The following is a 14085-nucleotide window of genomic DNA, read 5'->3' on the forward strand; positions in this document are numbered from 1 at the left end:
TTTCTCTCCTTTCTGTGTGTGAGCTTCTCACTGTAGTGGCTTCTCTTGTGGAGCACGGGCTCTGGGGCTTGTGGGCGTCAGTAGCTGCAGTTCGTGGACACGGTAGTTGTGTTTCTCGGGCTCTAGAGCACAGGCCTAAGAGCTGTGGCACACTGGCTTAGTTGCGCTGCGGCATGTGGAATCTTCCGGGACCAGGGATCGAACCCAGAATCTGGCAGGCAGGTTCTTTACCACTGAGTCCCCAGTGATGCCCCGTAAGAACTACTCATTTCCCCAGTGTTTTGAAATTTCACCTCGATATGCCCAGGCATAACCAGTTTTCTTCCATCTATCTGAGTGCTCGGTGGGTCCTTTAAACCCAGATACTGGTTTCCTTCAGTTCTGAGAAGTTTCCTTGAATAATTTTGTTAATTATTTTCTCTCCATTCTTTTTTTTTTTTTTTTCTGTTCTTTCTTTCTGGGATTCCTGTTATTCAGATGCTGTGCCTCCTGGACTGGCCCTCTGTTTCTTATCTTTTCTTTAATTTTACATTTCTTTGTCTTTTTGCTCTACTTTCTGGGAGATTTCTTCAAATTCATTCTCCAACTCTTCCTTTATTCCTGTTACCATGCTGTTAAGTTTTAAGTGTGTGTGTGTGTGTTTTGGTTCTTTTTATAGCATCCTGTTCTTATTGGTTAGATGCAATATTTTTTCCATATCTCTGAGAATTTTAATGATAGATTTTTTGAGTTTTCTTCTTTCTGCATAGTCTTTACATTCTTTTTTTTTTTTAATTTTTTATTAGTTGGAGGCTAATTACTTCACAACATTTCAGTGGGTTTTGTCATACATTGATATGAATCAGCCATAGATTTACACGTATTCCCCATCCCAATCCCCCCTCCCACCTCCCTCTCCACCCGCTGGTTGGCCACATCTATTAGGGGACAACTTCTCCTTAGAACCAGAAAAATAACTTTATATTTTTTGCTTTTCAAGCAAGCTCAGTATAAGTAGACACTTATCTTTTTGTTTTCACCTTCAAATTCAGGTGATAACTGGATTTAACTGATGACAAAAAGACATAGGAAAAATGGCAAAACAAAGGAAGATGGGGATAGAAATCAGTGACAATTATTAAATGTATCATAAGATAGATATAAGTTTAGTTAATAAAAAAAAGCTTGCTTTTCATTAAAAGGGAGTGATCTGCTGGTTTAACTCTAAGTTGAACTATATACATTTGCAATATTCACCCATTTTTGACCTACAAAAATGGGGATTTCATGTGGCTCATTGTAATAAGTAAAATTGTGATTTTGCCTAGATAGGTTGTGAGTATCTTTCAAGTCCTGGAGGGCCCACAGGACTTGAAACCTGGCTCCTATATCGAATCCAATAAGACTCCACAGAATTGGGCTCTTTCTTTGCCTTTACTGCAGTGATAGAGTTCACGTGAAGGTGACAATTATAGGTTAACAGCTTGGCCTTGATTGATCTCCCTGAGTATTCAAATGGCAGCAGGAGAATCACAACCATAACCCAAAGATGCACAACTCAAACAGCTGTGCTTTCAGGAATTACTGTGAAAATGGAGATGGTATCTCATGGGGACATATGTTGAAGCTGAAGTCAACCGTAAGTATTATTTTATACAAACCCTTCATTTTACAAATGAGAAAACAGAAATTTGGATACATTAGGAGCATCATCAGCACCAGATCCTCATATGGTGACTGATCAGACCAGTTTTCTTGTATTGCACTCAGTTCCTCAACTCCACACCCTCCTGCCTATTTTCTAGTCCATTTCCTGCCTTACTTCAACTCACAGACTTTATCTCCATCCAATAGATGGAATGGGGGGAAGGAGGGAAAAAAGGGAAAGTGGAGCCAATCTTTTCTCACTCTATAATGAAGAGTTTCCGTGTCTAGATGGTAAACTGAACACTTGTCACTACCTTTCCCACCAAACCCAAGTCTCCCAGAAATGTTAGAAAACATGTTTAGAATGAATTTGTACAAAGCCTTGCTCCAAAACCGGAAAAGAACTCTCACTGGATCATAAACTGTGAGGAATCCCTGGAAGTTAGCAATTAGTTAAAATCAGATCAAGGAGTAAAACCAAAGCCTAATATGTACATGGGAAAATTCATTTACAGTCTGCCACATTCCAAATTTCATCTCCTTTTCTCCACCCCCAGCTAAATCTGCATCCCAGACCCTCCCTCCCTGAAACCTTTGTCTTAGAACTCTTTTCACTAGCCTGCACTGCATCAGGTTTTTCTCAATCTTTTCTCATTATCATTCTCCTAAAGCAGCTTTTGAAGGCATTTTCTCCCTAATCATTCCACCATAAAACTTTAATACCACAAATATACTGTGTATCTATTTATGTACTCTATGTACATCTGTGCTTTACAAATCAAAAGACTAACAACTTCTTGCCCCCTCAGGGCAGTTTTTCCTGCCTTGGGAGTGATATTGCCCCCTTTGAGAATGTACATTTACACCCCAAGGATCAAGTAGCTTCTTCTAAGAAGGGGTGGGGGGTGTCTCCCTGTCTCCTCACAAGTCATACAAGGGGAATGACCAATATTTCTACTTCACCCAATCTTCATCCAATACTTCAGCCAATCTCTGGGTGAACAAATCATGTGAACAGAATCTTTTTCTGTAAGTGGGTTAGGGAAAAGATTCAACAGGAGGAGAAACCAAGAGCCAAAACATGGTTTAGATACTTTGTCCTTGTTTTATTTTTCCTCCTAGTGTTCCCAGGGCATGCTTTGCAGAAATGACAACCTCTAAGAGATAGTCTATAGAATGGAGATGTCAGCACAGAAGAAATGCACTGTGGTAGGCAGACTCTGAGATGGTTCTCTTGGTGTTTGTGCCTTTGAGTAACCCCTTTTCCTTGAGTGTGGGTCAGACTTGCTGACTCACTTCTAATACACAGAATCTGGCAGAAGTGAGGCAGTTCCTTCCAAAACTAGATTATAAAAAGACTGGCTTCCATCTTGGATTCATTTTCCTTTTTTTTTTTTTTTTTTTTGGCAAAGAAAATTTTTTGCTGAATTTTTACTCCAAAACTTAACTAATAATGAAATGTTCATATTGGGCAATTGTGCAATACAGACATGAGTTCTTCATAACAAATGCAATTAGAATTTAAGTATGATAGAAATCTATATATCAAATTAAGATTTTCTGAAGTCTAATAGAAACATGTGAAAAAGAACTACTCAAACATAGTAAATATAGAGCTTAATAAGATAAAAACTGTGTAAACTCTTAGGGCAAGAACTAGAACACTGTCAGCATTACAGAAGTTCCAACAAATACATGTAATTATTACAGACATTATTAAATGTCTTGAAGAAAGAAAGTGAAGTATTGCAATTTCAAATGAGAGAAGCATCTGTGTTAGTGGGTAAAGGTAGGTACATATCACCTACTGTGAGGAGTGATGGACAAGGCAGGATGAGGAGCAGATAACACGTTTGAGAAGGTGATATGTAGAGTGTCAAACAGATTTTCTAAAGTTGGACACTGATAGAAAAAAAGAGTACTATCTTCACTGAATTAGGAAAGCAGAGGGAGAACATGGACATGAGAAAGGATGGGTTTTACGTTTGTGGTGAAGCTTCTTATCCGATTATTCTTCTATAAGGCTAATTTAGTTTTTTTGAATATGAATATATATATATATATATTTTAAAAATAGGAGAATATAAAGAAGTGATAGTGCTATAACAAGTCTCAGTAATGAGAAAGTCAGGCTTCTGTGGTGGCTCAGTGGTAAAGAATCCACCTGCCAATGCAGGAGATGCAGTTTCAATACCTGGAGAAGGAAATGGCAACCCACTCCAGTATTCTTCCTTGGCAAATTTTGTCAAAAGAGGAGCCTGGGGTCACAAAAGAGTGGGACATGACTCAGCGACTAGACAAATGATAAATGATAAATGATATCAGCCTATAAGGACAACTAAAGAGTTGGGAGTTTAAGCACCATAGCTTAAAAAAAAATTTCCCCCAAAGTTATGAATTTCTTAAAGTATTAAACTTAAAGAGAAGATAGCAGGTAGATTCATCCAGGCTTAGCACTTTAACTCCAGTATAATGGACACAAATAATGATAAGAAAATTCAAGTTTTGCAAAGGACCATCAATAAATTGCAGAGGCAACCTATGGAACAGGAGAAGGTATTTCCAAAGCATGTATCAGATAAGGAGTAAATATCCAAAATAGCCAAGGAACTCATACAACTCATAGAAAAAAAAAAAAATCGATTTAAAAAATGAGGATAGGAGCTGAATTAACATTTTTCGAAAGAAGACACACAAATGGCCAGTATGTACATTATAAGATTTTTAATATCACTAATCTTCAAGGAAATGCAAATCAAAACTACAATGAGATACCTCTTAGAATGGCTGTTATCAAAATGACAGAAGATAACAAGGGTTGACAAGACTGTGGAAGAAAGAGAAACTTTTCGTATCACTGGTAGGAATATACTGGTGCAGTCACCACAGAAAACAGATGAAGATTCCTCAAAAATCTTAAAATAGGGGTTCCCTGGTGGCTCAGTGGTGAGGAATTCACCTGCCAATGCAGGAGACCCCGGTTAGATTCCCGGTCTGTGAGGACCCCTCATGCTTCGGGACAACTAAGTCCGTGCACCACAACTATTGAGCCTTTGCTGTGGAACCGGGGAGCTGCAACTTCTGAGCCCACGCACCCTATAGCCCGAGCTCCATGGCAACAGAAGCCACTGCAATGAGAAGTCCTTGAAGCACAACAAAAAGTAGTCCCTTCCTCGCAGCAAATAGAGAAAGTCCTCACAAAGAACCAGCGCAGCCATAAATAAGTAAAATTTTAAAAAAAAAACCAAAACCAACTTTTAGGATAGAATCACCATAGCATTAAGAAATCTCACCTCTGGGTATACAGTGGTCCCCTTATCTGTGGAAAATAAGTGCCAAGGCCCCCAATGGATGCCTGAAACCATGGATAATACCAAGTCCTATATATATAATATTTTTTCCTATACAAGCACACCCGTAAGAAAATTTAATTTGTAAATGAGGCATCATAAGAAATTAACAATACGCAGATATTCAGCATAAGCCATTATTTTTGCACAAGCTGTTTGGATACAAGAAGTCATTCTCATCAGAGAAGGGTGAAAACCATCTTGATGTCTAGGATCCCGGACATCAGCCAAGGCAGTCTGTAAACAGAGGTCTCGCACCGGGCACATCAGACGGAAGTTCCTATAGCAAAACGGCTGGTGGGCTGCACGGGAAGAACCACGCATGACACGTCAATCCAAGATGGAGGCAGCAGGCCGAGAAGCTGCACTCGGCCCTCGGAATCCATTAGGCGCACGCACGCAGGCACGTGCGGAGAGAACCCCGCCCCCTCCTTGCTTTGGCGTATATAAAGCAGCCCCCACCACAGCCTTCGGCCCTGAAGAGCACGTGCTCCAGTGCGTGAGCTGGTGTCTCTCCATTCGTCTGTCAGAGAAGGACGCTTTCCTTTGCTTCTGAAGCTAACTGAGTCACATTCTGTCAGCTGAAAGGACACCGAGCAGAAGGACCGTTCATAAGGAAAGTCCTTGACTTAATAAGCAAAGGAAAAATGTATGCTGCGGTTCCTGAAGATCTCTGGTAAGAACGACTCTTCTCTTGGTAAAATTGTGAAGGAGAAATCCATGTTAGATTTTCTGTTGCACCATAAACTGGAGAAATTACAGCCACGGAAAAGCGTTTAGTTAACATAGAAAAGTTAACATAGAAAAGGCTTTAAATTTGTCCAGTAAGCTATTTTGAGAGAGACCATGTCCACATAACATTTATGACAGTGCACTGTTACAATTATTGGCTTTGTTTTCAGTCTCTGCACGACCTCCCCACTTCCTTCCTGTCCTAGGGGTAGGTCTTGTCTCCCTAGTCCTATCCAGGAGGTAGTGTCCCCAGGCTGATACCTTGACTGCGGCCTTATGAGACACCCTGGGCCAGAACCACCCAGATAAACTGCTTCCAGGTTCCTGACCCACAAGCATGTGAGATAATACAGGTTTGTTGTTTAAAGCCCCTTAAGATTTGGAATAATGTGTTATGAGCAATAGATACATCATATTTTCCCGTGTGTTTCTTTGTTCCCTTCAAGATTATTCATTATTGTTTGTTGGCTAGTCTTCCTATTTTGTAGCAGAAGATGACTTTTTCTTCTTGAAAGATATTGGAGGTAGGTCTAAATGACCAAACCAAAAATGAATGCCAATAAGAATTTTGTTTTCCGTGACATTGGTATGAGAAGAGTCATAAATGTGATGGAACAAAGTGTGGCTGTTTCAAATAGAAAAACCATACTCAGTTGTCCCTTTTTAGTTGTTTTTTTTAAGCTTGACACTATAAAAAGACTTTATGAATTCCATCCCTAACAATTCAAATTTTGTGTTTATTTAGATGAAATCTGGGGAGCTTATTATCTTTGTGAGATTTCATATATATGGCACAGATTATATATAATACTATATATATATATTGCTTTGCCTTAGTATGTATGTGTATCGTAGGACCATTACTACTTGCTATAATTGAAAGCAGTCTCTATATTCTTTTTGTAGACGTATCGATATTCTCTCCCTCTTGCCTCTCATCCTCAGATGGAGGATTGCAAATTTCCAGTCATGGGTTTATTATCATTGTCTTCCAACTCTTCATACCTGTCTGTGTTGAAATAATAGCTTAAGAAAGTTGATATCAGTAAATTGGTTTTTATGTCTCTATGTAGTACAGTGTATATGCATATATACATATAGGTTTCCCAAGTGGCTTAGTAGTAAAGAATCTGCCTGCAGTGCAGGATATAGAGGTTCAGTCCCTGGGTCAGGGAGATCCCCTGGAGAAGGAAATGCAACCCACTCCAGTGTTTTTGCTTGGGAAATCCCAAGGACAGAGGAGCCCAGGTGAGCTCTAGTCCATGGGGTCACAGAGTCAGACATGACTTACTGATTGGGCATTTATACATGCATCTATATATAGAATACAGTATAAAAAGATTGTAAGGGTAAAGGAAATCTTTACTGGCTTCCACAAACTACTTTTTCCCTCAAAGTATAACAGCACCTTGACCTATAAATATACATAAAGTGAAAGTGAAGTTGCTCAGTCCTGTCTGACTCTTTGAGACTCCATAGCCTGCCAGGCTTCTAGTCCATGGAATTGTCCAGGCAAGGATACTGGAGTGGGTTGCCATTTCCTTCTCCAGATGATCTTCCTGACCCAGGGATTGAACCGGGGTCTCCTGCACTGCAGGCAGACTCTTGACTGAGCCACCAGGGAAGTCCATAAATATATGTAAAACTATATTCAATAGCCTTCATCTGGTCATCAAAATAGGTCCAATGAGATCTCCCCATGGTTCTGTCTTTGCCCAGTTCATATTTTATAATCTTATACTTTCCACACTCCAGTTTGATTCATTCATCCATCAGATATCAAAAGGTAATAAGATATACTTTCTTATAACTTATACTTTAATTAAGATTTTTATTAATTCAGAATTGCCTGTCCCTTCAGTAACTCTAAATTGGTGAGTTCTTCTTTGAGGCATTTTTAATATCTGTTCTGATCTTGAATCGGGTGGTATTGGATTACTTTGATGGATTAAGAACTTACTTCATTTTTAAAATAGCAGTCAGAATTTTCTCTGATGAACAAAGAAACAGGTAAAAACTTTTTTTCAGAGACTAGCAGATTGACTCATTTTCATAAAATATTTTGGGTAACAAAAGTATAAAAGATGTCTCGTTTGTAAGCTGATTGAATGAATTAATATGGCTTAAGTACTCAGAGTGTTAATGATGACATCTACCGTGTTTCATGTCATCTGGAGGCAGTAAACACATCTAATGTTAGGTGGGTGGGTGCCAGCTATAAATATGAGTTATAACATGTGAAAGTGAACATCCTCACCTATGACCTGCAGCTACAGAGTGGCAGGGGACCACAAATTTTGGAATTTTGCAAACCTTGGTCTGAAATCTGGCTTTACCTCTTATTTGCACGTTAATCTAAACCTTCTTGGCTTCAGTTTTCTCATCTTCAAAATAGAAAGAAACAATACTCTCTCTTCATATTGTTGTTTGTAATATTTAAATATGGTTAAGGAGCTAGTGCTTAATTTTTAACCAGGGGTCTGTAAATACATGACAAATAACTAGGTCATTATGTGAATGGTGAACCTCAACTTTTTCTCACAGAGAGATGACCTATTAATTATCAAAACACAATTGAAGAAATGAGCTTTTCTATTTCTGCTCCTCTCTTCAGTGCTATCTTTTGGAATTTCCCTTGTTGTAGATCAAAAGTGGTCAAATATTGGTTCATAGTGTCCAATCTAATGGCAGTTTTATATTCAGAAAATTATATTCTGCTTAATCATACAAACCATGAAAAATCTCAAGGATAAAAATGAGTTTCAAGTCCTGCAGGGATCTCTTAAGTTTCTGTCTGCACTTTACTCACTGCACTTGCTATAAGACATCATGAATTTCTATGAACTCCTTAAGGGGAGATACTACCTTATTAAACATTGTTTCCTCAGAGCCTGCATTTGCATAGGGAAAACAGTATCTGGTTGAGGTTTAGCACATGCCTGCCAATGCAGGAGACTTGGATTCAGTTCCTGGGTTGGGAAGATTCCCCTGGAGGAGGAAATGGCAACCTACTTGCCTGGGAAATCCCATGGACAGCGGAGCCTGGTGGACTCAAGTTCAAGGTGTCGCAAAGTGTAGGGAAGGACTTAGCAACTGAGCAACAAAAACATGTTCTGGATCCAGGCTGCCTGAGTTGGAAGCCTGGCTCAGCCACCTACCTGCTGTGCGATCTCGGAGTGCCTTAAAAATGCTGTGTCTCGTGTGCAGTCTGCTTCCTGGATCCTTCCTTGCTTATGACTTCCTTACAATTCAAAGATTTTTAAAAAGTGAGAAACAGAAAGCATTTGGAGTAGCACTGGATACATTGTAAGTCTTCAGTTAATAACCGTGCATTTATTGCAAAATGCTATATTAGTTTGTCTTCAGATAGGTCAGCCCTGCCATCTCTTTTTTCTGGTTCTATACACTGTTTTTCCCTCTTAAATATTTCATCAGCTTTGTTAAACTTTGTGTTTGTTTATTTAGCCTAGGATCTAACAGTGATTCTCAAATCTAACCGTATGCTCTAGGCTCATCTGGGGGAGTCAGTCAGAAAACCCCAGACATACTTCCCAGTGATTCTGTGATTAGAGACCTGCAGCTTTAAGTTTACTAGGCAATTGATTACTAGGCAGTTGATTCCAAAGAGGTGTCCCATGAACTGGGCCAGCATTTGGAAACACTGCCCTAGGATTTCTATCCAATTTTAATTTGACTCCTTTATTTCCTAACTCATTTCTTAAGAGAGCACCTCATGTACACAATTTCCCCTTCAATTGAAGTCTGTTTAAAGCAAACATCTAAATGCCATTTCATTCTCCTTTTTGCACGATGCCCTTTTCTCTCCTCATTCTGTCCCCTTCACCAGCAGTTAGCATCTGACCCCGTCCTTGTTCACCAAAAGAGCTGGCCATTTGTAGTCAATGGATGAGCAGCTGACGGCTCCTTTTAGGGGAGTAAAATTGCAAATAAGGGTGATAAATAAAACCGTTCTCTGAAAGAACCAGTCTCTTTGGCACATTCTGTGCTTTCCTCTATCGGAGGCAGGGAAGACTGAGGCTTATTCATAAGGGAATGAATCAGTGGTCAAAGAATCACTCCAGAGAGTCAGAAGCTAATTCTTTTTTGTCAAGTGGGGAATGCTTCTCCCTATTTCATATTTGTTTATGAATGTCACAGCATGTATTCTGAAAACACCATCCCTGGAGAGAGCAGACCTATAATTCTGGGAGAATTTTATTACTCAATCATCTAAATTCAGGATAAATTTTAGATAGAAAGAAGATAGCAGAAAACCAATCCTTAGAACACACCTGTGAGACCCTTTGAATAGTGCTTTGTGAATGAATTGCCCTTTATCGCTGCCCCCCGCCCCCTGTGATGCTATCACAGCTTAACTGGCACTAACACAGCTGTTCACAGCTGCACACAAGATGCTTGCAAGAGCACAGTGTCAACCATTTGTTCTCATGGGGTGCAGCTTAATTTATTTCCTTTGAGGATGGAGTCTGATATTGTGTTCTAGCAAGACTAATCAGCAGATCTAAAAGACATGCAGTGGTCAGATTTAAGGGATGAGTTGCATTTCCAAGTATGATTCTTCTCTTGGATATCTACTCCTGCCCCTTGAAACATATCCAGTGGAGAACTCATTTTGAGGGTGAGTTTGTTTTTGATAGACCTTAAGCAGGAAGTGAATTGAGGTGGAACAAATGTTATTATTTCAGAGAGAACCATAGCCACACTCCACTTCTTAGCAGGGTCAGCTGATGCCAGAATGCTCTTCGCAAGCCAATTCATAGCAATGTGACAAAGGAAATGTATTGAGCACCTACTGTATGCCTAGCAAATGTGTAGGGCTGAAAAAGGCAATAAAAAGTTTTCATCTCATTACAATGTAAGTTTCATGTCTTGCTCTTGAATGCCTTTGACATCCCTGGCACAGTTTAGATGTTCAATGAATGTTGAATAAATGAATAAATAATGCACTCAGTAAATCAGTCTCCTAAGCTAAACCCGATAGATTTGTAACAGCTGCTTAAAAAGCTATGCCAAGAAAGACTCTGAGGCTATACCCATGTCAGTGGGAAATGTGACCTGATTGATTAGCAATGTCTGTCAAGGGCAGGAGAGAGGTAAAATCAAGTGTGCTGTATAATATATTCTGTGGCTAAACGTAAATGATATAGCTATTCATCCCCTCCTTCTCACCCTCCCCACTTTTCCCCCATAAACCTTTCCCTTCAGTTTCTGGAACAAGTGGAACGACTGTCAGGGTCTAATCAGAAGTATAAATCTTCTGCACTCATGAACTCCATCTTTTCAAAATTCATCTTCTTCCATTCAGGAGAGAAGAGCTAATAGATTCTGGTTTGAGTGAATCAAAGAGATCATAGAAGGAAATTCCATCTTGCTACCTCTGTGCCTTTGCCTGGTTGGTACAAAATGAAAGACCAGGCGGAATGCAGAGTTCAAAAAGTTGAGAGTACAGAGTACATTTTATTGATGTAGTTTGTGTACACAAGCTTCACCTAATCCTTAGCAGGTGAGGATATTGTTGATGAGTGTCCTGGATTCATATGGATTTTCTGTTCCTCTTGTGAAAAACCACATATGTCTTGTCTCTTCTTAATTTCACATTAAAAAAAAATTGTCCAAGAGGTATATTAGAGCATGAACATAATGGGAAGTAAAGAATGAAGTTGAGATCCAAATTGCATAATGAGTTATTCCTATCAAATTAATATAAGTGATATAATATTTGATTTGATAAGATTTCCCCTTTCCTCCTTTTCTCCTGGAAATTTTTGTTAGAGAAGTAAACAGGTATAGAAGAAAAATCACCTTCACATTTATCTAAATTCTATTTTCTGGGGAATATTGACTGAAACAAAATGTAGAGATTCATATAATAGAACAGAGATGATCCTGGAAAACATAAATAGGAGTAAATCAAATTTGGTTTCTGAATATATATTGTTGAAATCATTACTGCTTAGTAATATAACAAATGCATAATTGATTATCTTATGCACTAGAAAATGCTGAATATTCATTAGACACAGTAGTAGACATTGAGAAATGTATGCCAAGTCCTTCTGAAGTTGCCAATGATTTTACTTACATTTAAAAAAAATCACTATATAAACATTGTTGCTAGTAGCCCAGACCAATGGAAATATGGAACCCCTTAGCTGCAAACTAGAAACAGTGAAAAAAGGAACTTACACAAATAGGGCAGACTGGAAAGAAACTAAATTTGCACTAAGTATCAATCTTATGATAATTAGTTCCTCCTGGAAAATAATTTTGCAATTAGAGATTGACTTCAACACTAAATGCATGAGAATAAATTTGTAAAATGTGCTTCCACCCACCTTTTTTGCTTAAGGGTTCTAGGTATAAAGAAAGGACCAAGAAAATAAAAGTCTATGACAAATGAAAGAATCCTAGACAAGCAAGTGAGGATGAGAAGAAAATAACATGGGTTCCAAAATTATGGAGTTTTAAAGACCTCAGCAGTTAATCGTTAAAGGTGGGAGGGGGGACTATCGGATGCATAAGCAAGTCCAAGATACTTAAAGTGAGCTTTAAAAGTTCTAGGAATTGGTCTGACTCTGGGATTGCCACGGTGAATTATTAGATTAATTATTGTGATATGGGAGAATAGTATATTGAAGTCTGGATTTGGGTCCTCTTCAAGTTTTTGTTACTCCGTGAAAAATGGTAGTCAGGCCTGTATGTCCTCTTGTTTCAGAGTGTGTGGATTGTAGGGCAGAAAGCAGAATCCACCTCTGGAGGACCCTTGCTGCTTGGCTTTTATTTTCGCCAAGTCTGCTTATTTTGTTTAAATTGAAATATAGTTGATTTATAATGTTGTGTTATAGTTTCTGGTATATGGCAAAGTGATTCAGTTTTGTGTGTGTGTGTGTGTGTGTGTATTCTTTTTTCTTATTCTTTTCCATTGTGGTTTATCGTAGGATACTGAATATAGTTCCCTGTGCTGTACAGTAGGACCTTGTTGTTTATCCATTCTGTATATAATTGTTGGCATCTGCTAATCCCAAACTCCCAGTCCAACCTTCTTCCTACTCCTTGGCAACCAAAGTCTGTTCTTTACATCTGTGAATCCATTTCTATTTTGTAGATAAGTTCATTTGTGTCATATTTTAGATTTCCCATGTAAGTGATGGCATATGATATTTTTCTTTTTCTACATTCACTTAATGATCTCTAGGTCCGTCCATGTAACTGAAAATGGCATTATTTTGTTCTTATTGATGGCTGAGTGGTATTCCCTTGTGTATGTGCACCACGTATTCTTTATCCACTCATCAGTTCATTGAGATTTAGGTTGTTTCCATGTCTTAACTATTGTAAACAGCACTGCTGTGAACATAGGGGTCATAGATCATTTCAGATTATGTTTTTGTCAGGATATATGCACAGGAGTGGGATTGCTAGATCATATGGCAACTCTTTTTAGTTTTTTTAGGAGCCTCCATACTGTTTTCCATAGTGACTGTCCCAATTTACATTCCCACCAACAGTGCAGGAGGGTTAAAAGTCTACCTATTCATTAGGCCACTGTTACTTTGGGTCTCCATTACCCATAACAAACCTAATCCTAAGTGACATTGAAATTACTTCTAACCTGAATGAACAGCAGTTCAAAGTAAAATTTAATTTGATTTCAGAGAAATAGTATTTTTTTTTTTTTTTTTTTTGTACAGCAGAGTTGGAGATATACTACTTATTCCTGCTGTACTGAATTTGAAGATGCAGTTATCCTGGTGATGTTGTCATTGCTTTGAAAATTTTGATGTGCATGTGAATTACCTGAAGACTTGCTACATAAATATCGCTGGGCCCTACCCAGGATCAAATGCTGCAAGTCTATGGTGGGAGTGAGATTTGCATTTCTAACAAGTACCTAAGAGATGCTGATTTTACTGTTTCAGGACCACACATTTTTTTTTTTCTTTCAGTTCTACCAATTTATTGCTACCAACCCATCTCTGTCCACCCCCCTCATGAGTGTGTGCTCGGTCATGTAACCCCATGGACTGCAGCCCACCAAGCTCCTCTGTCCATGGATTTTTCCAGGAAAGAGTACTGGAATGGGTTGTCATTTCCTTCTCCAAGGAACACACATTTGAGGGCCCCTCTTCTAGACTAATTCTCAAACTAGCTAAGGTGAAAGGCAAGTCTCAGTGTCTGTACTTACCTAATGGACTGGTTACCAGAAGTTCACAGATAAGCCTGGTGCATGGCCCATGACAGAACCCTTAGCCTAGGACTAGGGGCACTTTGGCTGCTTCCTGAGAAATTTCTGCAGTAGAATTCAAAGACTCAAAGCCTAGGACAGTATCTCCTATCCTGCCTGAAAAAGTTCAGT

At 38.9% G+C, this 14085-nt stretch overlaps 1 protein-coding gene across 13 annotated transcripts in view; it reads left to right on the forward strand.

The window, feature by feature from the left end:
* Positions 1 to 14085, forward strand: part of LOC122680161 (cyclin-Y-like protein 1) — a 256180-nt gene that overhangs the window by 147343 nt on the left and 94752 nt on the right. The window contains exon 1 of one of the 13 annotated variants that reach the window (XM_043881217.1): positions 5550 to 5652. The exons of the other annotated variants lie outside the window; for them this stretch is intronic. Coding sequence (XP_043737152.1) covers positions 5628 to 5652 — 25 coding nt within the window. The 5' untranslated portion in view covers positions 5550 to 5627. Of the gene's footprint in view, positions 1 to 5549; positions 5653 to 14085 lie in introns of those variants that run through there. 13 annotated transcript variants of the gene reach the window in all.

Source organism: Cervus elaphus, chromosome 22 (genome assembly GCF_910594005.1).
Source record: "Cervus elaphus chromosome 22, mCerEla1.1, whole genome shotgun sequence".
NCBI lineage: Eukaryota > Metazoa > Chordata > Mammalia > Artiodactyla > Cervidae > Cervus > Cervus elaphus.